The 26851-nt window shown below is 44.1% G+C and overlaps 1 protein-coding gene across 4 annotated transcripts in view; it reads left to right on the forward strand.

Annotated features, from left to right (window-relative positions):
* The first annotated feature begins 38 nt into the window (after positions 1–38).
* FAM222B (family with sequence similarity 222 member B) overlaps positions 39–26851 on the forward strand; it is a 36439-nt gene continuing 9626 nt past the window's right edge. The window contains exons 1-2 of one of the 4 annotated variants that reach the window (XR_003535490.1): positions 86–113; positions 4506–4937. Coding sequence is in view for 2 of the 4 variants with exons in the window: in XM_027690964.1 (XP_027546765.1) it covers positions 25822–25903 (82 nt within the window). In the remaining 2 variants the exon portion in view is untranslated. Of the gene's footprint in view, positions 114–389; positions 850–4505; positions 4938–25490; positions 25904–26851 lie in introns of those variants that run through there. The other 3 variants (XM_027690966.1, XM_027690965.1, XM_027690964.1) reach the window with 3 other exon arrangements.

The following is a 26851-nucleotide window of genomic DNA, read 5'->3' on the forward strand; positions in this document are numbered from 1 at the left end:
GCGCAGCCAGCAGGGCCGGGGCGGGCGGCGGCGGCGGCGGCGGCAGCGGCGGCGGCGGGGCCGGGCGGGCACAGCGGCGGCGGCGCCATGAGGCCCGGGCAGGGGCTCCGAGAGTAAGTGCGGCCGCGGCGGGAGGGCGCCGGCCACGCCGACACCTCCTCCTGCTTCTCCTCCTCCGCCACCTCTCCCTCACAGCGCGGCGGGACCGGCGCGGCGCTGCCCCCCCCCTCCTCCGCCCCGCTCCCCATTGTCCTTCCCGGGTGTCCCCTCCCCCCTGCCGCTGAGGGATCACCAGTGTCGCGACCCGCCTCCGTGTCGCGACCCGCCCCCCCCTCTGTCGCGACATCCGCCTCCCCGGGGTGTCCCCTCCTCAGCGCCCAGGCCCCTCGGCAGCCCCTGAATACCTGCCCCTGGGTACCACACACGCGGCCCGGATCGCGATAGTGCGCCAGCCATCGCGATAGAAGTACCGTCAGGGGAGAGGGGGGATTGCGGTCGCAGTGCGAGCACATCCTTTGTGTGATTCTTTCCCCAAGAAAAGTGTCCTTTTGCGAGAGAATCGCAAGCTGGTCTGGGTTGGAAGGGACCTTAAAGACCATCTCTCGTCCCAGCCCCCCCGCCATGGGCAGGGCACAGGTATCGTCAGTAAATCATCCGTCGTTTTTATTCCCTACCAACCGATTTTCAAGCGTCTGAAGAAGAAGAAGAAGAAGGAGAAAACTGCAGAGCTGGACTCCTCTGTTCTCAGTCCGCTCGTGCAGCAAAGTGTTGAAATGGTTTTGGTTCTGCAGTGTGTGAACCTCCCCGAGCAGCACCTGCGAGAGCTCACGGACGCCTCACCCTCCCTTGGTATCACCTCTCATCACTTGGTACAAGTTTAGGGTAAATCACAGGTGCAGGTTAATTAGTTCAGCCGTAATTTGTTCTACTCACTTCTTAGCACGGTCCTTCATTTTCTCTCTAACCACAGTCTCAAGAAAACACAAGTTCCTTGGGAAAACTTTTTGCAGCAGTACTTTTTTTCCCTCTTTATTGCACAAACCCGGTTCTTTGTTGCCCCGGTCGCTGTGGGAGAGGAGGGAGCTGGGAGCTCTCAGGAGGATGAGGTTGGGTTCCTGAGTGATGTCATTTGTGCTGGAGCAACGGTGGTGACTTTGTGATGGAGTAAATCCTCCTGGACGTGTCAGGGCTTCCTGACTGTGTGTGTGTGCGTGTGCAGTGGAAACTTCATCTGATTCAGCAGCTGACTGAGAAAATCCCGTGCTCGGTGCTACACAGGCATTGAGGGAACAGAGTGATGATAGTTGCATTTTCCTTTCAGTGTGTGTGTTTCTGGTCAGGGTTTTTTTCAGCCTAAGAATTTGAACTTGCTGGAGTCTGTTCATTTAAGTAGGTACATAAAGCAGTGGGTAAAGATGCTCTTGAAGGGTCTTAGAGATATTAGAGGTGGAGAGAGCAGGGAGTGAAGGATGCAGGGAGAGTGTTCAGGTGCTTCTGGTGTCCTGTAAAGTCATTCCAGAGGGTCTGGAAACTTGGGGAGGGGGAAGCAATGATAAAGAAAGGAAACTTGAAAGCAGATGAACTCACTATTAATTTTTAGCAGAGGAAGGTTTGGATCAAAAGCAAGTAAGAGAGCAAACAGAGGTCAAGATTTGAAATTAACACAGGATCTAAGCTTTCATGGAAAAATGTTCCCATAAAAGAGAGGGTGTACATTTCCTAAATGATATTTACTCTGGTTAGACTTTCTGAGGTGAAGAAATCAGAATTGACCCTTGTCTGGGGAGCTGGAGGATCAGTTGATGAATTGGCTGTAATTTACAGGCATTGCTTCAAGTATTTTCAATATTTCTCAACTATTTTAAGAAGCTGTATTGAGTTCCAGCCCAAGCAGCCTGATAGTCTGGAGAGAGGAAGGATGCGTATTGCTGGAGCAAGAATTAAGCAAAAATAGATAAATCTGACATAATGGATGACAAGGGAAAGCTGATTGCTGAAAGATGCTGGCATGCTCTGTTCCTGCATGCTTGGCATGTATTCTGTTGTGTTACATGGCTTTTGAAGTGTAAAAAAAAAGAAAGAAATCTCATTTTGTGCTGAGATAAAAGAAAAGGCAGGTGCTTAAATTCTGCTCAGGATCAGCTTTGATACTGACATGAAGTGGTGACCTCGCTTGTGTTTACGCCTCTGTCACTTTGTGAACTTCTCAATTGAATAAATAATTCACTTAGCACCAAATAAATGCCATTTTATAAGATGGTATTTTTGATCCCCTTTTCACTCCACACTGCAAACAATTTCACACTTTTTCTGCTTGAGCACAGCCCGGGGTGCTATTTCTGTTAATAACATTAAAAATATGTTGGAGAATGTCCATGTAGTATTAGTTTTTTCTCCAAATGCAAAATTAAGGAACCTTTGTGTTCTCTGTGGCTTGGATGTTTGCCTTCGTTTAAGTCTTATTTGTATTTGTTTCAAGTTGTCCTCTGATAGATGAACTTTTATATCTATGCTTCTGGGAGCTGCTACCAGATCAAGAGAAGTAAGGATTTTTGTCAAGGACTGAAGTATCTGTGTTTCCCAGAAGCTCAGGCTGCTGTGTGATGTGCAGGAGCCTCAGCTTGTGTCCTCTCCTGCACCTGCTGAAATGCCTGGGTGTGGGATTAGAAACTTTTGTAGCTGTCTCCAGTGCAACACTTTACTTTTCCACATTGGTTTGTCCATTCATCTCTATTCTTCTTCATTTTTGACCTTGACTCATTACTGGCCAGGAGGTAGAGGTGTTGCTCTGGCTGCCCCCACCCCAAAACCTTCATCACCAAAACATTTTATATCCTATATGCTGCTACCTCTTGAGTGAGGTAACAGTGAGGGGAGTCACTGATCTGTGAAGTGTGAGATGCAGTAATGTCCATTCTGTATTTCTCTAAAGCTTGGTAACTTCCAGGATTGTGGGATTTATGGGATTGCTAAATACACCACTGAGCACATATCCACAGCCTGACTTGTTTGAGTTATTTAACAGATGATCAGCACTTTTAAATAATTGCTTTAAGAACATGTAGTTCAGTGAAATGCTACACCCAGCAGGTGAGTAACAGGTCACTCCATTGTGCTGTACAGTGTAACCAGGACATGCTGACTCCTCTGAGGCTGTTTTTAGGGTAAGATACCCCTAAGGATGAGTAAAGGTTTCACAGTTTTCTCCATCTGCAATGGGTGTATCTCCCATTTTTCAGTATTTTAAATACTTTCAAACTGGGGAGTGAAGTGAATAATTGAGATTTTTATTCCTTGTGTGGTATGCCACATTCCTATTTTCTCATTGTGTTTTGTGACTCCTGTGACTGTGAATGCTAAAATGAGTTTGTCACACTATTCATCATTTTTCTTTCTAAAAAAAATTGCTTTCCAAGTACTGACAGGGCTCCTGAACAGCCTTTCTGCTGACAGACATCCAGAAAAGTTGTTTTGAACTTCACCCAAAGGTATTTTTCCAAGGGGTTGTATTCCTTCAAAAGCTGATCTTGCTATCCAAACTAGGCATAGCTTGGCCTCAGTTTGCCTGCACCTGGAGCTGACAGAGACTACTGTGTTCATCAGCTGCTGGTTTCAATGGTTTTATTAATTTGGTTTAAATGGACACTTAAAAAACCAGTGACTGTAGCCTATGGATGATCTGTGGCTGGTCCGACTTTGTAGACCCTGCAGACCTCTTTTCCTTAATTTGGGACACTCTGTCTGGGTGTCTCTCCATGCCACCCTGTTCATTTTTTATTTGTTACATTGTTGCTATAATTATTCCCCCTTTGTGCTCAGGAATTATGCTTCATTTACATATTCTCATTGCTTGACTTGTTTATGCCGTGTTTGAAGATCAGTCCAAGTTTCCAGGGTTTGTGAAGAAAATGGTGATATTTTGCTATTGGAATAATTTCACAGGAATGTATTTGGTTGCAGTGTGGCTCTGGTAGGGAATAGTGGGGGTGTAGCACTCAGGGGGTGTGCGGGGATGAAAACTGGGAGGGATTTTTAATGTGAATTTCCAAGTCCCGTGCAGCGATTCTGGAGTGCTTGGAATGCGTGGAGCAGTGGAATGTCTGGTTTGTTGATGTATTTAGAGATAACTGAGCTGCTCCAGGCTTTTAAATAGATGCATTGATGGGTGTACTACGGGGAAATGTGTTAGAAAACAGGTTCTCTGTAAATGCAACACATTTGAGACAAACCCTTAAGTATAATTCTGCTGAATTAGGTGTCAGATCCTGCCTCCAGCAGGAGTGGGCTCTGCAGCATCCTCGGCGTGCAACGAGTGCGAATGTTTAATTTTTTACGGCGCCTGTAGTAACGTGAGGTAGAAAAGGTGAACCGTGAAAGTGAAGCTATTTTTAGTATTTAAAAAAAAAATAAAAAAAGGCAGTCAAAAAATGATCTACTAAGTGATACATTGCTGACGTCTGTAGCGCAGCCAACCCAATTAAGGTGCCGTATATTGTTTCCAGCAGGATTCTGATTGTTTCTAATTTGGGAACCACGCGAGAGCAAGTGGAAATAGGTGAAACGCCGTGCTCTGCTCTTCAGGGTGGATCCAGCATCCAGTTGTGCTCTCTAATTTCACTTCTCGTACTGGGACAATCTCCCTGGCCTGGCTAAGATGGAGCCACAGGCAAAAAAAAATTCCTACCTGTTTTTATTGGTAAAACATCGCGTAAGTCAGTGTTGAGCGCTGTGGATTCTTCTTTCATTTCCTGACCCCAGCGTATCCTTTGCTGTATCCTGCTATCCCTCTCCTTGCCCTGATGTTAAACTTGGAGTGTGCATGTTGGAGGATGTGCGTCTCTCAGTCCTGCCCTTTCCTGTGGCTTTCCCTTGCCACTCATTTTGTTCCCTCTCCGTTGGCAGTTCCTGCACACAAAATGCTCTGAAAAATGTCATACGGTGACATATATATAAAAATTTTATTGGATGGAAATAGCATTGTATGAACCTTGTTCAAAAAAAAAAATTATGCAGGTGCTCCCACTCTCCAAAGAAAACTTCCTCCTCTGCTAATCTTTTTTTTAAACCTGGAATGAAAAAAACGTGTATTCTTAACATCTGGAAAGGGGAGCCCTTCATGCCTGCTTTATTATTCTTTTATCCAGCATTGCTCTTCATTCACCCTTCTCTTCAGGCACTGTTTTTCTCAATTTTTTGTCTTATAAGCTTGAGGAATGTTGTGTGCTTTGGCTTTGTTGTGGAGAGGGAAAATTAGGGATTTACTTGTCCTTCACTTCCAGCTCATTAGTCTATTCTGATTCTGGGTTGGTTTTATTTCTTCAGCTACAGCAAAGCCCTCGGCTTTTGCCTGGTGATGTGTTCCTGGAGCCGGTAATTCGTGCATCCTTTGACTTTAAATTGTTCACAACTCTGCTGAGCCTTTGTGAATGAGCGTGGAGGAAAATCAATATGTGAAAAGGCTGGAGCAGGGGAGGGAAAACAGCTCTTCCAGCACCTTTTTCCTGGTCACACCATTGCCTGATTTAGTTTTCGTGTCTGTGAACTCTTCAGTGTTTAAATTTAGAAATGGATTGTTTTGGAACAAGTCACTTTTTAGATCATTTCCAGGAGATTTGTGTGTAATTTAATCCCATTCAGGTTTGCTGCTCTGATCTGCTTGTTCCATGAGACTTCAGGTTCTCTCTCTCCCTGTACCTCTCCCAGTATTTTCTACAAATCTGTTGGGTTTTTTCCAGTCAAAACTTCAGCAGCATTTATGAATCCTGTTATATCTTTTCAGTTCCCTGTTTCTAGTCATTAACAAGGTGATGTTTGTTAAAATAGCCTGAACGCTTAACAACTGTAACTTCAATGTCTCTGAAGCATTTCATAAGTGATTGTTATTTAAACACTCTAGAGATGGAATGCGTGTACTTCAGAAATTAGCCTGAATAATATCTTTAATATTTCTGCTGTATATTCTCTTGTATTTACTGTGAATTTCCAACACAGCTTAGTTTAATATTTCAGGGTGTCTTTTTAGTTACAACTTATCAATGAAGTTGCTGATTAAGAACCAAAAAAAGTCTCAAAATGTGACAGTCCGACATAACATTTCAACCAGTTAAATTTAAAGTCGAGACAGGAAAGAATTAAGATTTTTCCATACTTCCATCTAGTGTGCATGAGGGAAATTGCATCCACGGTTAAAATCCCAGATATTCTCTGCTGGCAGTTCCAGTTGGGCAAGGATCATCTCATCCATTGGTCTTTGTTAAGCAGTTACTGCTGATAAACTGTGTGGCATCCCAGGGCTGACAGGTTTTAGTTCCAAGTATTTATGTGGCGGTACCTTTGCGATGTCCATAAAATGGCGACGCCTGAAGTTTAAGAAAAATCACCTTTCACCGTGTGGTGTTCGTGTTCTCCTTCAGTGTGTTCTGCTCTATTTACTTGTCACTCTGTGCTAGAATTTCAGCCGCTTGATTTATGAATTATTGCTATTGAAATAAAATTAAAGTGGCTGTTCAGTTGTTTAAGAGCCAATTAAATCTGATTTTATTCTGATGTAACATTTCCAGTGAAATGGCATAAAATGCAGTCTGTGGAGGAAAGTTAGGTCTAAAAATGGTTAGTGTTTATTTTTTATAATCTGTACTTTCGACAGCTTGACTTGCCCAATGAAATCCATTGCAATCTCACAGCAGTGAGTGCAGATGTTAGAAGTTGCTCTGTATAAGGAAATAAAACAGGTTTGGTGTTTTCTGTGATCCTGTAGAAACCTTCAGTCGTGGCTGCTGATTGGAGAATGTATCCATCCAGAAGAAAGAAATTTCCCTTGTTTGCAGCGCTTTTGGACAATAGAATTTATTTACCAGCCTTTGGTGACTTTGAAAGGTAGAAACAAAGGGTCTTCTGGGACGGACTCAAATCATGGGCTGTGCTGTCTTGAGGGCTCGGCGTTAATATTAGTTGAGTTTGCAGTATCAGATTGTGCTAATTACTGCGAGGTCCCCGCTCACAGGGGACGCTCAGGACGAGGTGCTTTGAGAAGCGCAGCCCAAGGACCTCGTTCATGCGTGACAGGCAGGGATGGGTCGTTTGTTGCATGGTATTGGGGAGCCAAGTTCACTCTTAAAAGATCTGCTGGGGCGTGGACGTGCTGAAAAGCACCAGAAAATACCCTGCCAAGCCTTACAGTCCCGTATTTTGTTAGCAGTAAACACACCAAGTGGAGAATGAGCAGGTAGCCTTCATTATGTGTGGCAATTAAAATATGTCTCTTGATAGTGGTATTTCTTCTTAGGGGAAATGGCAGTGCCAATCCCAGTTTTATTTTGACAATTTCACACCATACATTATGTCTTCTGTGGGCTGGGAGAGCGCTGGCTGAGGCTATTTCGATATGAGGAGTCTGGTTTGCCTTATTTTTTATTAAAAATAAATCATATTGATGCGGATCTAATTTTATTTGGGACTAGACAAGCCTGCACTAGCCAGCTCTCAGGTTTGTGGCGTCTGTCTCCGACAAGATCACAGATACGGAGAAAATGATTTATTTTAGTATCCAGTGCTTAGATAAAACTCTGGTTTTGTGCAGATGGCATTGAAAGGATAACACATAGCTCAGACAAATTTGTATAAAGCACCATATATTTGTACCAGAATCCAAATCTTCAGTACATCAGTAATATTGAGATTTGTATTATTATTCTAGTCTTGGGTTTTTTTGGCCTTAGAATTAATTGCTGCATGTAGAGGTTGGTGGGGTTGGTGTACTCTAGTTTGGCTGCTCCCTGCATCTTGGTGGGGTGCTTCCAGCTTCACCCCAAAGAGGTTGGGAATTGTCTGGTTGATACTGGAGAATGCTTTGGGATTTTGGGATGGAAGATGTTCAGAGCAGTGCAGAGCAGGAGCATGAGGATGCTCAGCTCTTTGGAGAGGGTTGGAGACAGTGCAGGTGTTTGGGAGGTACCTGCTCCTCCCTCAGAGGCTTTTATAAAACACTTTAGTAGAGCGCGATCAAATCCAGACAGTGGCACTAATTCTAAATAACTGTTTGCTAAACAACATTAATGGATTTAAAATGTTTTTAGGAATAGTTATTAGTCTTTCAGTCTCGTATGGTGAAGGGAGTTTTGTCTCAATGGGGGGCTGCCATTTTAATGCTTCCTGGCAGGAGGCCTATTTTGATCATGCAAATTAGGTTGGAAAAAGTAGGCTAAGCCATTAAAAAGTAGGAGAGATCATGAAATTTTAAATTTTTAAGGTGACTGTTTTTCTAATTATTAACATTTTTGTTATCATCGTTTACGTATGTCACTTCATTTTCCTTAATTCTCATGTCCTCATCCCTTAACTCTGACAACCTCAGTGCCAGTTGCTCCTGCATCCACTGCTCAAAATGGAAGCTGTAGTCCGTTGGCTATTATTTTCCCAGCAAGGTGCTTGGAAATATTGCCACGTGGTGTGTTTTGTTGTGTAATTAGAAATGCGGATACAGGCTTTTTTCTTGCACCATGATTAATTTTTTCCTATTCTGTTAACATTAATAGGGACTGGAGGTTAAACTTGGCTTACGTAAACTCTGGGTATTTGCAGGATGCTTGTTGGCAAGGGGATTCATTCTGGAAGTGGGAAAGGGGCACATGTGCACATGGGTGAGGGTTAGAGCCGGTGTCCAGAAGACTGGATCTCAGGAGGGAAGATGCTGGGATTTTCACCAGGATCTCTTCAGAGGCTCCACCTTTCCCACCAGTTCCTGGCCAGGGAGACAGAGTAACATGACACTGACGGAATGGCATCCTGCTGGGATGTGGGAAAGAGCCCCCTGCAACCTCTCTGAGGCACATGGATCCTGTGGCCACCATCCTGCAGGAGCACTGCAACCCATCCCTCACATCCCGCTCCTCTGGGCAACGAGTGCATCGGCAAAATAAGTGTCTTGGTGCCTGCCGGCTTGTGAGCTTCATTTAATCCTATTAATTTTTAATAGAAAATGAATATTAAGCCAGCATATTTCGAACGTGACTTTGCCTGTGCGCAGAAGGACCCTCAGTGTGTGTCTGCTTTGGAGGGAAGAGTGTTGGATCCTGCAGGAGCGAGACCCTCCTGGAGCAACGTGGGGCCTAGAGTGAGGGACGTGTCTTTGTAGGGCTGTCACCTTCAGCAAGCACAGCAGCAGTGCCCTGTTCCACCCCAGTGATCACAAGTGTTGGTTGGATTTCAAATGCCTGTCTCCAGAAGGGGTGTTGGTGTGCTTGGATAAACGGAGAGGAACTGGGGATTTCCAGCTGAAAGTCTGCAACAGGTGTATTTGTGTGACCCAACCGGAGTCTGGTGGAAAATGCCAACAGTTGAATGCCAATTTTACAAGGACTTCAGTAAATATTAATATAAGCGATTTAGGGGTTCTGTAGTGCAAATAAAGTGTATTTTTAATCACCATCTTGAGTAGGAGCTAATAGAAGAGAGTTGTGCTGGGGATAGAGAGCTCATACCCCACCACCCAACCGTGGCTTTGCTACAGTTGATGTTCTGCAACCTCCAAAACAGTAAACTCGAAACAGGAAGGTCGGCTCTGCGAGCTGATGGTATCTTTGTCGTTAAGAGAGGTTCTGGGAAAGTAAGCTGCATTCCTTAGCTCTTGCAACCCTTTTTAATTGTTTTTTCTCACAACCTTAGCCTGATCTTATCACCTAAGTAATTGTTGCATCATATTTGCTTTATTCTCTCTACTGGGAAGTCAGATAATTGCTTTATACCTTTTAATGGAAAGTGTTTGGGAAGCCTCTTGCCTCTGGGACGTAGATGAGCAGTGCAGCAACTATTGCAAGGCTTGCATTTCTCCCCTTTTTCTGGAGCTGGATGGGAATCCAGTAGGAGAAGGCCTAGATGGCTGGCACCTTCTCTAGAATTGAGTAGCAGCCATAAAGTTACTCAGTGGTTTAGACCCCATCATAAAAGTAAAGCTGCCAGCTCTGCTGTACCTCGTGTTTGGGTATATCTCATCTGCGGGAATATTCAGCCAGACTTTCCTTATGAAGTAGTATTGTAGGGTATTAATTATTCATAGTCAGTTTAATTCTTCTTTCTTGCATATTTAATTGTAATAGCATGCTGTATGTCACAGTGATTTCCCAGAAGAACTGTACACCAAAGGAAAACCATTCAGGTATATAGTCTTAAATACACCCGTGCTAATCTTTGTTGTTTAATTTTGGAGCAGAATGGGATATTATCAGATGTTTCTTGCAGGGAAGCAATTATGCAAAAACATGATTTGGCTTAATCTTTTCAGCTAAAGTTTTCAAGCTGAAATAGCTGGTTTGATTTTTCATTGATGGCGTTTACGTTGTCTTGCTTATTTTATGAGGAAAAAATGCTTAATGGGAGGGAGGACGTGACTTTTGTTTTCTTCACTGAAGGGGGGGGACCCTCTATCAGAGACTTTGAAAGTGTCAATCGATTCTTTGCAGAAGATGAAGGACGGGAATAAGATTTTTATTGAGTTTTTTTCAGTGATCAGAATAGCAATGCCAAATGCCTGTGTGATTAAGATTTTTTTAAATTTTTTATTTTAACGACTAGGATGGGCTCTTAGTGCTCGACGTGAGAAAATATTGGAGGCACAGGAACTGCAAATGCATTCACAATTTGATTTGCATTACCCTCCTTCCAGAGCTGTTTCACGCTTGTAAGGCATTTGGTGAAACCGAATCCCTCGAGTTTGGAGAGCAGGATTGTTCTCGGAGATTTACCGTAGGAGTTTAAACTTCTGAAAAATCTGTTTACAATGTGTCTGAACTGGAGGATAGAGGACACAGTAGAGACTGTTATCTGTTTACTGCTCAGATAAGGAGGTGGAATAGATTGCTGGCCTGTTTCTGAACTCTGCTTAATGAATGGTTGCTAGGCAAATTGCATCTCAATCAGCTTAATCCTCAAGATGTCATTTACAGGTCTGCTCTTTGTGAGGGCCAGAACCGTGCGCTTTCAAACTGCACAGGCCAGAAATTGCTAGCAAAGCAGCTTAGAATAGCTTGTTCAAAAATTCAGCGTACATGTGTTGCTGAGCTGCCCAATTTAAAGTGCCTGTTGTCGCAGGGCCGTCACTGCCTGGCCATGCGCGAGATGAGGCGCTCAGTGATAGACAGGAGGCAGCAGCATCCTTAGCACCCTTTCTGGATCAGCACAGCCCACACCACCACGTTTTGGCACTGGATTAACGTGAAAGAAAACGTTTCTAAATGGGGACTGCACTGCTGACGTGATGAAAGGTATTTCTGCTTTGGCTGAGTTTGCTCAAGAGCTGGGTGTGATTTTGGGGTGTGTATGTGGGACAGGATTAACAGGTGGAAATGGGGAGGGGGTGTCACCTGGCACGGGACAGGGAGCTGGGGCCGGCCTTGGTGAGAGAGCTGTTAGCAGCAGAGGGCACGGGCTGGTTGTGTGAAGGTTTTATCCTGCCTCTGGAACGTTGGACTTTCTCCCACAGCATCAGGCGAGAGCCAATTAATTGCATATGCTGGCATGTGTGATGCCCACATACGTTAGGCTCATGGTTTAATCCAAAGGAAAAAGTTTCCTAACATAGTTAAGCTTTAACAGTCTCTTTGTAAAGAAAGATAACAAGATACTTGTTTTTATTGGTTTCCCATGACAGCGATTAATCTTCTTGTGGGCAGTGTATTGTTCTTTGCATGGCTACACCTTCCTTTCCTTTGAAACACATCCTCTGAGTGCTGTGTGTCACGACACCAAACACTGTAAAGGCAAACTGGAAAGGACTGGACTTGTTGAAGGCAAAAGACATTTTAGAACTGTTCATGGTCACCGTGTGCTGATGTGAAATGTCCTTCACGTGACATGGTTATTAAAAGTACAGGTGTAAGCCCAGTGTGTGAACTTTGCAGTGCTTGCATAGTTGGGATGTGTGCAGCTTTTGTGTCAGTTCAAAAATACTGTTTTTTAGGAAACATTAAAACGTTGAGAGCCTCTCCAAATAAACCATAGATAAAATATTCCACCTTAGTCACCAGCAAAATGACAGTGGTGCCTGCGACTTTACGCTGTGGATGGGAAGAGGGCTGTCGAACAGAAGACTTTGTGATCAGAGAGTGCTTTTCATGCAAATGAAGATTTTATTACATGCTGCTGAATCAGGGGCTTGTGTAGCGAGAACAGCACAGAAGTGATAAGATCACTTTGTCATAGCTTGAAATTTTGCCCAGCGTGTCTTTCAGATTGCTGAAATGGGGAAGAAACACTCTTGTTAAGGGCACAGCAGTAGCTGATACAATATTAGGGGGTGCAGGGCTCTTGTTTCGTGGTATGGTCTGCCTGCAGTGATCTGCCACGTGTCCACAGCCCCGATTTCAAAGCAAGGAGGAACTGCAACCTGTAGGTGACTCTGAGTAGCAGCAAAGTTATAAACGTGCCCATTCCTGATGGGATCCTGATTCTGCTCTTGGCGAATGGGTCTGGAATCTCCTCTCTGCTGCAAGCCAGGAGCTGTTAGCATTGGTCAGAGCAGAGTTGTCCATCCTTTTGGCTGGGATAGCCTGTTGGCTGTTCCTGGGTCATGCAGGAGCTCTGCACATGCTGTGGAGCTGTGTTTTGCTGCAGAGGGCACCCATCCAGGACTGAATGCCTCTGCTGGCTTTCCTTTTGTATTCACTAGCCGATATCGTCTTCCTGATGTCCTCCTTTCACGGTGAGAACCGGCTTGGTTTAATGAGGACTGCTGTTGCCAACAAGTGAATGGATACGTGTAGTGGAATAGGCACCCACATCTTCCCCTGCACATGGGTAGTGTTCAGCATCCTGATGTGACCTTGGTGAAAGTTCTCCAGCGTGTTACTTTCCCTCTTCATTTATCTCCTTTGCTGTGTAGCAGCTTTCCTTACAGGGGAGCGTCTGAGCTATTGGAAATCTGTCCTCTCTTCTCTTCCTCTCTCCAGAGACGTTGTCGGCATAACACCCAAACTACTCAGATTGATGCCTGAATACTCTGCTTTTGCACAATCAGGAGGCATTCAGTGAAGTAGCAAGAGGAGAAGAAGTTTAAGATTTAGGACTGACATTTTCAATCCATAATCTTGAACAGTCTTGGTAAGGAAGGTCAGAGACTTTCTTCATATGGGATACCCCTATATGTGTGTGTTTGGCATCCATCAGAATGTATAGCACAGGGAAGAAACATTCTTAACAGCCATTAGATTGCAGAATGGGGCTGTTCATATTTCAGATTCTTATCTGAAGAATCTAGGAGCAAAATCTAACCCTGCACGTTCCCGGAGAGTTTCAGAGCGGTAGGATGGAACCTTCTGCCTGTGTTTCTCATGCAAATTATGGTAAGGATTATTCAGTGTTTAAAATCTGGTTTATACTGGCTTCTGAATTTCATTTAAAATAAACATCTGGAGAGCTTTTTGATCTCCTGTGCAAGACTGTTGTCTGCCTCACTCGTTAAAATGACTTCTGCTTAATTTTTAGTGAAAGGCAAAGACCTAGACAGTTTAAGCCCAGAGGCAATCTAAATGGTTCACCTTCTGCAGTTACAAATTTCCATGAGCCTGTCCAGCAGATACTTAAAACCCATGCTTTTAGGGAATGTGGCAGCAATAGGTACCTGTTTCTTCCATGCTGCAGTTTGGGATCTGCAGGTCTGCTACCTGTAGTGCCATTTGTACTTCTGCAGAGCCTTGTTCTCCTGGTGCCGAGCAGGTGTTGGAGTGGATGCTCAGGTCAAGAATTATGGTCTTGTCCCTTTGCAGTCCAAAGCCCTCCTTGGAAAGATTGCCACAGTTTGCCAGTATCCTGCAGTCAGAGCACTGGAACAGTGTCTCACAGGGGACAATCAGTTGTTTATTCAAATAGCCATTACATTTGGGGTCTGTTTTCTGTGATTTGACAGGAGCTCGCTCCTCTCCTCTTTGCTGGAGACTGGAACCCTGTGCCCATGGGGAGTGCTGGGTGCTGCTTCCTCCAGCTTTCTGGCTTTGAAACAGGTTCCTGTTGCTCTTTGCAGAGCCTGAAGCAGCGGTCTGTGGAGGCAGTGTCTGCAGAGCAGCAGTGACTTTACCTCTTTGTTTTCTCTCTGTATTTATGTCTGTATGGGATCAGCTGGTCCCACATCGTGTGTGAAGTAGTTAAATTTTACCCTCCATCTGTAAGATGTGATTTTTCCCCCCCCTCCTTTCTAGTCTCTTTGATCAAATCAAACAAAAACGCAGCGCTTTCATTTCTAGTTTTATAGTTTCAAAGACAATCCCTTGACATGCTCGAGCAGTCTGGACCCGAGTCCTTTTTTTTCCTTAGTCCAAAGGCTCACTGTGTCTTGTGCCTTTCTCTGTATCAGCAGTTGCAATCTGCATTAGCTTTTATCTGCATCAAAAGACAAATGGAAGAGAGCAAGACCCTGCAGGAATGGGAAACAGACTTACATGTGCAATGGAAATATGTAATCCTTACGTTCACTCTGCCACATGGAGTACAGGCCAGTTTCTACACTGGAAATCCGTAGCCTATACTCCCAGAAATGTGAGTTTAGATTTTAGGCTTTGAAGGTTGGTTAATCCCCTCCAGTGGTTAATACCAACATAAAATGTTCTCTGATGTCAAACTTTTCCTCCCAAACGCTTTCTTTTTTTTTTTTCCTCCTTTTTTTGCATATGTCAACTATACAAAGCAACGCTCAATTTGAGAAATTAGCATTCAAACCCTCTGTAAGCACTTTATTTTTGTCCGCTTTGTGAGCAGCTGAACACATGTCCAGGCTGAAATACGCTGAGCTGCTGCTTCCCGGCGCGCGTGCCAGCGCCGCCCGGCACGAGGAGCTCCCGGCCACGCAGGCGTGGGAGAATCTGGAACTTTGTCCGGTGTCCTGAAGAGGCACTCCTGACCTCCGTGCTGGAAAAGCACATCTGCAAATCTCCTGCTCGACTGCATCCCAGGGGAGAAGATCCCAGTTAAGCCCTACTGAATCATACCCAGCGAGACGAGCGCTCTGGTCGCTGTCATCCCGATCAAAATCCGAGCCGCGTCTGACGGCATTCGGGACGTCGCGGTGCACGTTCCTTTTTCAGAGGAGCGGTGCTTAAAGCAGAGTGTGTTTTCTCTCTGCATTAAGGAGTCGGATTCAGCTGCTCAAAGCAAGTTGATAAATTGCTTTTCATTAAGTGTCTGAGCGCCAAGGGGTTCGGTGTGTGTTCCAAGGAAAAAATACATTAATTACAGCTTCTGTGGAGCATTTATCAATCACGTAGTTATAAACACTACTAATGCAGTTAATTGAAGGTGGAAGAATTTACCTTTTTGAATTTGTTGACTGTAGCAATTCCGTGACTGGAAAGACAAATTGAAAATGAAAATCAGGGGGTACTTTTAGCGGGAGCTGCTCAGTGGAGGTCAGGGCTGTTAGAGGTGGGTTACTGGGAGCTTGGTACTCATGCTGGCAGGTTTGTGCTGTGTCTGCTGTTGAGGTACAGGTTGCAGTAGCAGTGTTTGTTCTCCTCTCACCCACGCAGCCACGTTATGTTTGCCATGCAGAGGGATGTCTCACTGCCTGTGGTACAGTTACAGCTGCCTCTGTGTCCTGCTCGTACAATTTATTTATTGCTCTCTGTGTGTTGGCTTTTTTTTTTAAAGAAAAAGGCAAGTGCAGAGGAGGAAAGATGCACGAAAGCAGACAAAACTGTCCTGCTCACCTGTAGTCAGTAGAACTTACCATGAAAAAAGAAATCTTTTGTGAATGTAAACTTTGGGTAAAGGTGATGTGCTGGCAGCTGCTGGAGGAGTCAGGTGAGATAGTGCTGAAGTGTTTTATCAGGTCTGCAGACAAAAACCTGTGGTGCTTGTGGTGTGAAGAGGTTTTGAAGGCATCTTGCACACTCGTGTTGCTTCCCTTGTGGCTGTTTTGAACTGCCAGCTGGGAGACTGGCTGTTTTTCATGCTTCTCAGGAAAGCCCTGAGAGTAGCAGAGACTTTTTACAGTAGCTGATACTAATACATTTCTTGTCCTTTCTTCTGTTGAGCTGCTACAAGGTGGCCTTTGAGTTTCCTGGGAGATTGATAAGGACACTAGGTCTGTGTCAGGACAAGCCAGCGGGACACCAGCACCTCGTTATGAAGGTTGACAGGAAAACGCCACCCCAAGTGTCTGGTCCAGCTCTTTGGTATTCACCTGATGGCTCCTATTTTCAGCTGGTGGGTGTTTTGTACGTGTGTTGCAGCTTCTGTTTGAGGTTCTTAGAATGCTTTTCATCTTTGCAGCTGGCTGCACAGTATCTCCAGCTACAGAAGGAGGTCTTATCTTGCCCTTACAAAAGGTAAAATGTGTATCCAAGAGCTGATGTGTTCATGGTCTGGCAGGAAGCTCTGGCACTGTGCACAATCAGACAAATCTCCAGTTTTGGATCTTAAATCTATTTTTCACCCCTTGCTTTGTTAATGGGCTGTTAAAATTTCACCATAGGTGGGACTGTAATTCAGTAGCTAGAGAGCTAAATACTAAACCAAACTGTCAGTGTGATTGTACAGGTCAAAATGGTTCACATGCATGACCAGTGCAAACTAGAATCAACCCCCATGAACCCATGTTCACACACCACTGGCACACCTGGTCCAAAAGTGAGTCACTTCTGATTTTTATTCCTTAATATACAACTTCAGTTCTTGTCTTATGTGAAGTCTAATGCATTCTGCCTCATCTTATTTGCAAATATTGCTCATTTTCAAGTGAATCTATTATTAAAACAGGACTCCAAACATATTTTTCAATATGTAACAAATGTCTGGTTTGTTGTTTGTCTGTTGAATAGAGGTAAAATTTGTTCAAAGTTAGCTCTGAATTTATTTTTTTTTTTATAATCAGCTTGTAATAAACAGGGGAAGATAGCTGCTTTCCTACCCAGGAACTGTCGTAATCTGTAACTTCTAACGATATTTTAGAAGGAAAAACTGTCATCCTTCTGTCATGTGCAGCCACAGGATTTCTGTAAGTCTTGATTAAGACTTTAATTCTGGGCTTTTACAGAATAAGTGTGGAATGAGGGAAGATAATGAAAATGGTGATCTCTGTGAAGCAGCCACTGGAGAGGGAACTGTTTCATGTTTCCTTTCCCCTTCGCCTAGGCAGCTGTTTACTGAACCTAAGAAAAACTTCCTTTTCAGATCTGGGAAGGCAAGAAAGCCGAGAGGGAGGAATTCTGCCCAAGAGTGGCATGAGGAAGCTCACAACTCTTGCATGTCCTTTGTGGTGAAGTAAAGCCCAGAATTACAACCTTGTGCTTCTCCCACACGTCGAACACGTAGGAAAGCTGCACATAACCCTGTTCCTGCTGAGGATGTTGAGGTTATAACTGCAGGCTCTCTGCTATGGGAAAGGGGTCAGTGTGTATTTTGGTTTCTTATCACTTGAAGGCAGAAGGAAGTTGTATAGGAGGATGGAGAATGTCTGTTGGTGGGAATGTGTGGTGCCTCCATTGGGGTATGTGTGAGCAGCATCCTGTAGTTTGGTAGAGGCTGGGCTGTTCTGGGTTTGCCTTGGATCCAAGTCGTCTCAGCTAACCTTAATTTTCCATCATGTTCACATGAGAACATGCACACTCGTGTCTGTAAGTCTGTTCCATATTTTATAGCAGCTGCTGTGATGTTATAGATGTTGCTCGAGCATGTAGGAAGAAATTTGGTTTAGTTTGCCCCGAGGATAATGGATGCTTTGGAGGGAGGAATATTTGTTTGTGCCTGACAGTATCTTGTTGAGGAAAATGGGATCTTTTGTGAATGTTACAGTGGTGGGTAGGGAGTCTGTTTAGCATTCTGAAAATAGAAATGTAAGCCTGATATCCTGGGCGAGTTATGATTTTAATGACAACGTTGCATTTACCTGGTCTGTGCTCTTAACTGCTGTTGTTCATCTGTAGCATCCTTTGCTCCCTTCCCAAAATGTCTGTGGAACCATAGGCACTCTGAAACACAGCTAAGATACATACCAGGCTGCTTCTTCATCCTTGTTTCCCACCAGTACAGCATTAAAAATTTGAAGTTGGAAGTTACCATATAAAAGGAGAAAGAAAATTAATTAAAGGTCAGAGTGCTTTAGTGTAGTGAAAATTGAGAGGAGGCAGATACAAAGTTATTCAAATTGCTTTTGACTTCAGGCAGGTCGATTTTCCTATTTCTTGCACATGTTCCCATGGTAAAAGTAGTATCTCATCGGTCTCATAACTGACCACTAGTATATGTGTTTCAAGCACAGCCAGAAATCCTCCTTTGAAGCTTTGGCCAGGCCCTACAACCGTCCTGACTTGTCTTTTCTCCATCTTTCCTTCACCTCTGAAGTGGCCTGCACCACCTGGCAAGACCTACTTACGCCTGTATTGTCTGTCAGCTCCTGCCACGTTGCAGAATACAGAGTTAAATCTAAAAATACGCTTAAAAAGAGGTGAGGGCTTTGAGCAAAGTAAAGTAAGCCACTGATTTGGGTCATGAAAGGGAATTGATGTCACTGGTTCTCCGTTGCAGCTTTCTTGAGCTGCGAAGTTCTGTTCTGAGCCGTGAAAATGCAGAGGTGCAGTGGTGAGCAAAGTAGTGCTCCGGACAGGGAAGGGTGGTCTGGCTCCAGTTCTCCCCAGGAGACTGCCCAGATCATGACCTTGTAAGCCTGATGAGAGAAGTCAAGGTGGTATTGAATGCCGTGCAGTTTCGTTTGTCTTCACAGTCTTCAGTGGCAGAAAACTGTCACCCACTGCTGTCCTTTAAACAAAGAGCGACTGCGGCATCGGGTGATTAAATGCTTCATCCAAAATTCCGTCAGGAACCTGTGGTGAGCTGGATACTTCCCTCCATCTCTTCTGTCATAGGCTAGTCCATCATCAGGAGACCACTGTTCTAACATAAATCTGGTCAAAAAACCTTAAGCCACTGTGAAAGGAGTCGTGTGCAATTTTTTGCCTGTTACAGAGTGGTTATGTGGCTTCAGTAATGTTTGTTAAGTGCTTTGATATGCTTTGGTGAAGGACAGAGTGTTAATAATTAAAATCGTAAAGAAGTTCTAACGTAGTATGGGGGATGACAACTGCTTTCTGGTCTGTTAGTTAACAAAAATGCAAAATATAAATGGACGAATCAGCAGGAATTGAGTTGAACGCTCCCTTCCCCCAGCCACCTGCATGGGCTGAGCACAGAAAGCAGCTAATTGTCTGCTCTGCTGCGGAGATGAAAGAAGCTGGTCCTACAACAGGAAAGGCTATTGAACTGCATGAAGGTGGTAAATTATCAGCACTGAAAACCTTTTGAGTTGGTATCTTTACGTGCTCAGAGAAAGTACGTTATTTGTACTGGTATTGACAGCGCTGATGAAACCGGCGTCTCGTGACATGAGTCTTATGTTTCAGTCTCTGTAATTAAGAGGTCAGTAAAACTGAAACTTGTTTTATAAAACTACGCCATCGCCCTGTTTGGGTATAGTCAAAGGGTGTGTTTGGTGAGGACAGGCCCTGTTAATGGCTTTATCTTGGCCCAGCTAACGAGCTGTTTGCAGAACTGCTCTGATTTGCAGTGGGCAGACTGTAAAGCAGCCTCGTGTTTGTCCATTTTCCTGCTAGCAGTTCCATTTGCAGAGTGCAGGCAGGAGCAGGCTTCTTGCCAGCAACAGCTTCATTCAGATTAGGGCTTTAGTTCAATTATGTCCAATTAACTTTTATTGCAGATAGCAGTGATAATTACTTGCAAGTCAATTTTTTGGCTGTGGTTATCCCAAGGCTAAAGTCTGAGCTTGATGGATTTTAATAACTGAAGTGACGTGTAGCTTTTCCTCCCTTTTTTCTTCTCCAGGCCTCAATTAGATGAAAGGTCAGAAGCTATGTAAAAATCCATCTCACGATTAAAGCCAACTGTTCTACTGTTCAGCAGATGCATAGTACTGTGTTTTAAAATAATCTCTTGGGACAGACCTAAAAAAAGGCTTTTTAAACTTTTCAGATCATAACCTTGAGCTCACTGCTGCTTTATCTGAAGAGTCAATTTGATGGAGCTGATGCCACACGTGGCAATACCTGGAGCCGAGAGCCACAGCCTTGCCTTTTTTTACTGCACTGCATCCTGTTCCAAATTGCTCACCTAGAAGCCTTTAGTGGTAACCCTTGGGCATGAGGAGTGTGATATGAACAATATTCCATTTAAGTGCTGTTATCCCAAAGCTGCTTCATATTCTTCCCTGTTGAGCGTTGCCATCCCAGCTCAGAGAGAGGAGCAGAGCTGCATTTAAATTCTCTCTGCCTTCCCCACCAAACTAATTTTGTTGCCTGAGTAACATTATAAATGGAGGTCAGCCTAAAAGGTGACGTGGTGTACAAGCAAAATCATAGTTAATTAAACGGCAAGAAGCAAAAATTGATTTTGATCGAAACTGTTGCAGGGCTCTACAAAAGGTCCACCTGAATGCAGAAAGCCAAAGGTCCTGGGCTGGCAGGTGCTGACGGTGCACTCCCCGTGCTACAAAAAATGACTTTCCATTGTTCAGTTTCCTATTTATTTATCCCCAAGTACACTCCATGCTGTTGTGATTTATTGCCATTTCAGAGGACAACCTCTCTGCCCACTATTTTGCAGTTTTCCATTTATAAAGCATTAAGAGGATGTGATACCAGCTGGTGATGAATACAGTGCTAGTTTGGTAATTTTCTTCCAGGAAACGGTAAGATTTATCTCTGGCTCCTCAGCAGCCCTGGGAAAGGGCCATTCTGGTAAGTGCCCAAGAATAAAGGGGAGTTTTAGGGCTGGAAAAAGGCAGGAAGCCTGCAGGATCAGTCTAGACACTGTCAAGCAAGGCATGGCTGACTGGAAGGAGTTGTATTGAATGCTGAGGTTGGCAGGAGGGTTCAGTGTCTGCAGTTGACACGAACAAATCTTTGAAACCCCTAGATTTTAGGTTACTTTGGGAGAAGGAAAAGGAATGAGTCTCCTTGGTGTCGAGCAACCTGCCGGGGGGTAAATGAGACACCGAGTTTCCCTTGGAGCATGAAAATTGGCCCGGATTCAATTATGTTTCCTGGCAAGCTCTTGCAGACATTTGTACCAAAGAAACTTCACAACCCCGAGTTAGTTTTTGTTGTTGCTTGCAGCATTTATAAGTGCTGAACTTGGCATGTGCCGCGTGCGCCCCGGGGGGTTGCCGTAAATCCTGCCGGTGGCAATGGAACTGTGGCTGTGGAACTTCATGGGGCTGCCGTGGAACAAGGAGCAGAGGAGAAGCGAAGCATATCAACCAGCCACAAGCCTTTAACAACCCTCACACGGCTTAGGGGGACCCCAGGGTGCTGGAAACTTGGAATAGTTTGGAGCTTTTCTTTTGTGTGTGGGTGGATGCTCCCGCTTCCTCCTGGCCTCAGGCTTTGTGAAGGAGCCCGCAGTTAATCGTGGAATTTCAAACATGCGTGTTTACTTTCAGGAACCTAACTTTAGACTTCACCAGCTTGCTTTCGTCTAAACCAGCTCAGTTTCCCATATTTCACTGGCCAGGGATGGTTTGTGGGGAGTGTTTCCTTTGAGTTCTCACCCTGTAAGGCCTCTTGGGAGCTTCAGAGGCTGGCGTATCTAAAAACTTGGCAATAACTACATATGTGGGCTGTTTATATAATGATAAAGCTGTGTTAGAGTGTTAGAAATTTCCTAGTAGTACTGAGTTGCTTTACACCTAGGTTTTACTCCAGGTTATGAAAGTAACCCCTAGCCTGAGAAGCACTGGGTCTGGCAGAGGCAGTAAATACTAAAATGTTGAATATGAGCCAGAAAATAATATATTTTTTCAAGTACAGAAAGGCAATATCATGGTAAATTTTACTGGAACTGATTCTAGATCTTTAGGGAGGGTGTCCCTGGGCAGTGGGTGGAGGTGAGTCCTTCCATCCTACCTGGTGAGCCTTGTGGTGTGACACACTGCTGCCAGGACCAAAAAACACCCTGATGTGCAGGTAAGGCTGAACGTAACAATCATCTTGAAATGTGCCAATTACCCCCAGATCCCAAGCACTGCAAATCCCTCTTAAGCTTAACATGCTTTGATTTAATTATTAATAAATCTTTGGAGAAAAAAAATCTGTTCACGTGTCTAAACCTGCTATTTTGTAGAGCATCCTATGTGTGCTGTTAAGATTATATCCTGCAGCCATATTAGATTAAAATCACTTCAAAGAAGGGTATTTATTTATTTATTCCTATCTAATGATTGTTTTCCTCTGGAAATATACTTTATCTTTTTATATGCATATATATTTTCAAGACAGAGCTCGTTGTGCTGTGTTTGGCAGTGTACAGAATCAGTTTAAAAACTTTAAGGTTTTCACAGTTCACGGCCCTCCATTGCTGGGTGCCACAGGCTGTTGGTCAGCTGTTGGCAGCTGACGGTTTAGATGATAGTGTTGGAGTTGTCTGTGCCAGCTTATGCTCAGGAAGAGTCAGGTCAGAAAGTAGTAGTCGGGTGCTGAATATCTCAGGGAATAAATGTTAATTAATTTCTAACCAAAAAAATGAATAAGGGATTTGTGAAGATATTTCAAATGCCTTTGTTTTCAAATACTGAGATTTTGATTTTGAAAACCTGTATTGATTTCATACAGGACAAAATTTGAAGCAGGATTTTATTTATAATATGAAATTCAGCGATGGATTTATGGTCAGCACTTCTATATAAGTCTGAATTTCTTTCTTTAATGCTCAGCAGTGACCTAGATGTCATCAATTTGGTTACTGCAAATCAAGCTAAAAGAGCGATTTTATGCTTCTACTTAAAATTATTTTTGTAAGTCCAGTATTTCATTTAAAATTATTATTGCCACCCCAGTCTTTTATGAACCTTTGGCATTACCTAAAATGATTATCCGCCTGCGGGAACAACTTGCCTTTATAGCTCTCTCTAAAACATTGCTCTCAGTATTGGAGCTAAAGCTTCTGTAAATACATGTTTTGACCTTCAAGGAAACGCTGCTGTCATAGAACAGGAGCCTGGCTATTCTGAGGTGAATGCTGTGACCACTCTTAATCACTTGTTCTCTCTCCTAATGTGCCATTATCCTGTTTATTGCCGTGTGCGCCTCGCTGGGGCACTTCAGCAAGAGGCTTTCTCAAAGCGTCACAGTGTTCAGGCTCTAATGAGCGTTAATGATGGAGCAGGTGAGCAAACCCTCCCCACATCTTGCTGTCAGAAATGCTGCTCCTTCAGTCAGAGAGCAGCGGTGCTCTTTCAGGGCTGCACACAAACTTGCCATCAATCAAATAACATTTTAGACACCGACCTCCCTTGCTCGTGCAGGGACGGGAAGGGATCCTGGGCTGGCGTCAGACGTTGCTGGAGTAAAAGGTGGATGCTCAGGTGAATATGGGAATAGTGTGATCTATTTTTCTGTCTACAGTGAATGCTCTTTAATTTTGTTTGTCTGCTTTTCACTGAGAAATAGGTCTTGTTTTTTTGCCAGTCTTCTGAAGTTGATGAAATGAGGAAAAAAGGAAAACACAATTATTTTTTTTTTCTTGCTGACTGTGGGTGTTTCTGTTGCTTACTCAGGTAAAGCTCTGACAACTCACAGTGGTTTTGTCTTCTGATTAAAAGGAGCTGGATTCTTGTTTTGTCTTTTTGGTCTTGCTGGGCATGATTTGGGATGAGAAACTGCTGCCCACGGGCTGTTTGCAAAGTTTCACTGAACGTTGCATACTTACAGTATGAATCTCATCTATAAAGGTCGAGCAACTTTTCAGTCCCTCAAGCAATTCCTTGATGTTGTGGATGTGACAGGTCTTCAGTCATCGTTTCTCAGCATCTTCTGAAAGACTCCAAGAATTCCACCTCCTTCAGAGAGTCAGAAAAAGATCCAGGTTTAGATTTATTTTACAAGGTTTTACAACTGCATATTTTGGACTTCTGGCAGTGCAGATCGTTGCTGTCTCCTAGGAGTGAAGTGGAGAATGATACAAACTCCTTCTGTTGGTGGTTGCACTGTCGGGCTCTGCACCTTGGTGAGGTGGTTGTGAGTTTCTCACAGGAGTGAGTTGGTGTTACTCTGTGTGGGTGAATGGGCAACAGCATGGAGTTGTCAAGCTGACATTCAGTGCCCAAGACTACTTTTATTAGTCACAGTGGCACCCAACAGGCTCTCTCAGCCGCACTCAGTCAGCTTTTAAGAGCACTCGCTCAGTGAAGGTGCAGAACTTTTCATAAATTAATATTTGAATGAGATTTCTTGGCTGTTGGTTTAATCAACCTTTGCGTGTTGAACCGAGGAGATGCATAAACATGGAGCTAATGAACTGTACACAGTGAGTAATTGCTGTGCTGCAGGAAAGCTTTAAGTCCTTGCTGTTCACTCCATTGGTGCAAGTGTTCCACGGGTGAGCTGACTCGTGGTGGTGGTCTGAGGTGAGGTTTCAAATTAAAGTCTTCAAAATGTCCCTGCAGAACTCTGCTGTTGGAGGTTTCTGGAGCGTGAAGGTGGTGGTGCTGTCCAGGACACAGCGCTGATGGTGATGTCAGTGTCATCCAAAGGCTTCGCATTATTTGTGCCATCCTTGGCAGTGGGACTCTTTCAGAAGTGGCCTCTGAGAGATTCTGGCAGCCGTGGCTTCTCCTGTCAGGGTCGAGCTTTCTGCATTGCCCCTTTAGATCTTTGAATGCCTCCCCAGCTGTGTTTTAATTGTGAAACTACAACTGAAATTAAATCAGCTTACAACTCTTGAATCTTTCAACTCTTCCCATGTTTTGGAGGTCATATAACAAGTCCCAGCACCTCTCTAGGTGCTCCTTGGGTGTTTTGCTTCTGTATAGCAGCACTGATGGTTGTGGAGATCAGGACAAGGAGAAATCAACTGATTTCCCCCTTGGCTCTGCCACCCTGTTTCCCAGAACTTTATGAAGTGTTGTGGCTGGCTGAGGCCAGGGGGATTTGAGCAGGGGTTTGGACCAAGTGGCCTCTAGAGGCCTTGTTCCAACTTAAATCTCTGTCTATAATTCCAGTAATGTTGGGACACTTTGAGCCCCAGTTAGCTTTGTTGCTGGGATCCCCCCTTTGTACAGCGATGATGGGATTTGAAGGGAGTTGTGCAGCGTTTCTGTATAAAGAGCTTTAGTGCTCCATGTGTTCATTTTGATGTTTGATTTCCTAAGTGCTGAACCAAGCAGAAGAGGGTGGTGGCACCTCTGCAGCCCCTTCGTGCAGGAGGCACATCTTGCCATTGTCTGCCCCAGAGCCGTGCGGGTTATTGAGTCTCTGCTGAAATGAAGGAAGTTGTAGCCATTCATCTTTCAGCCTAATGGACCACAGAAATTACAAGCTGTAGCATGCAGCTTAATCTTGCCACAAGGCAGAGTGCTGCATACTTTGCCTTCAATTTATGCATGCCATGGCTTTTTATTAAATGTGAAAGAGCAGTTGACAGGGTTTCTCCAGAGGACTTGCCTTGGCTGTACCTGGTGGACAGCCAGTGCATTTCAGCATAGTGAAATGAATGATGGTGGTTTTTTTACCGTTCATAACAACCACCTTTGAAATTTGAGGACAGACTTATGGATTATTCTCTGTGTGTCAAGCAGCAGAGGAGAGCGAGACAGCTATTTTGGTTTTAACCCTGCAGATGACCCACTTCTTGAAGTGTTTCCGTTGCCATTACGAGATGCAGTAAGGACTGGAGCAGCGGTTTCATCTGTGCTTGGTCAGGCCTTCACCCAGGGATGGCTCTTTGCCGCTTTCTTTTCTCTGTTCCTCCTTGTATTATAACTTTGAATTGTCTCTCTGTTGTTGCAGTGTGCAGAGGAGTGAATGCCCCATGTTGTGTTAGTGCCTGTCTGCCATGCTGGCCTGTCTGCCAGGACCAGGCGACCTCTCCTTTCAGCTTCTTTCTTACACGCAGATGAACACTGGACTTCAGAAATGTGAGTGACGTTTTGTCTGCAGGATGTGGTTAACTGTTAAATCTGGCTCTGGGACAGCTGTGACATAAACATTTAGGATACAGTGGAAAAACTATTTAATGTAGAGTCTTTCTTTTGTTATGCCTTCAAGGCATCCGTCAGTAATGGCTCTGAGAAATGGCTGTGGAGGTTCACGTGTGTGCAGCAAGCTTTCCCCTGTTCCTGGCTCTATAAAGGTTAATTTTAACCACAGCAGGATGCAGTGCAAGTGAGGTTCCTGTGAGATTTGTGCCTCTTAGCTGAAAATGTTTTGTGCTAAAAGTGTGCCAGCTGATTTGCTTCTTAACACAACTTTTTCCTCACTCTTTTTTCACTTCCCTTCGTGTAATTACTCATAGACACCGATAAAAGTTGGATCAGTCTAATGCAAAGCTTTTGAGGTCAGCAGCTCTTGCTCTGCATACCTGGGGCTTATACTACAAATATTAGTGAGCTATTCCAAATTACTAAAGTTCAAAGTTTCCGTCTTCTTTCTGATGTCTCTTTGGTGCCTCTGAAAATACGTCTGCAGACTGCTCTGATAATTCTTTTTTGATAACTTCAGTCATTTTTTTCATAGTTTCATGGTGTTTTTAAAAACAACTTATACTTGGGAATGTAAGTTTACGGGCTAGATATTTTTTTAACTCTTACTCTGTCTCTCCTCTTTATCACTGAAGTTACACCTTGATTGTTCAGCTAAAAATATCAGAACTACCAAGGTTTCAACATAAGATCTGTGTACGTGGTCCTTAGGGCTGTGACCTGTCTCTTGCATTTGAAATGTGCGTTGGGTGATCTCTGTACCCTCAGCTTGCTGATGGACTCGTTCCTCTTTAAAATCAAGTGATTTACAGTCCAGTTGTAGCTAAATTGTTTTCATATAGTGATGCTACTGAAAATAGGTAAGATAATTTTGCAATTAATTAA

This window comes from Neopelma chrysocephalum, unplaced genomic scaffold, assembly GCF_003984885.1.
Source record: "Neopelma chrysocephalum unplaced genomic scaffold, ASM398488v2 Primary Assembly neopelma1_82, whole genome shotgun sequence".
Taxonomy (NCBI): domain Eukaryota; kingdom Metazoa; phylum Chordata; class Aves; order Passeriformes; family Pipridae; genus Neopelma; species Neopelma chrysocephalum.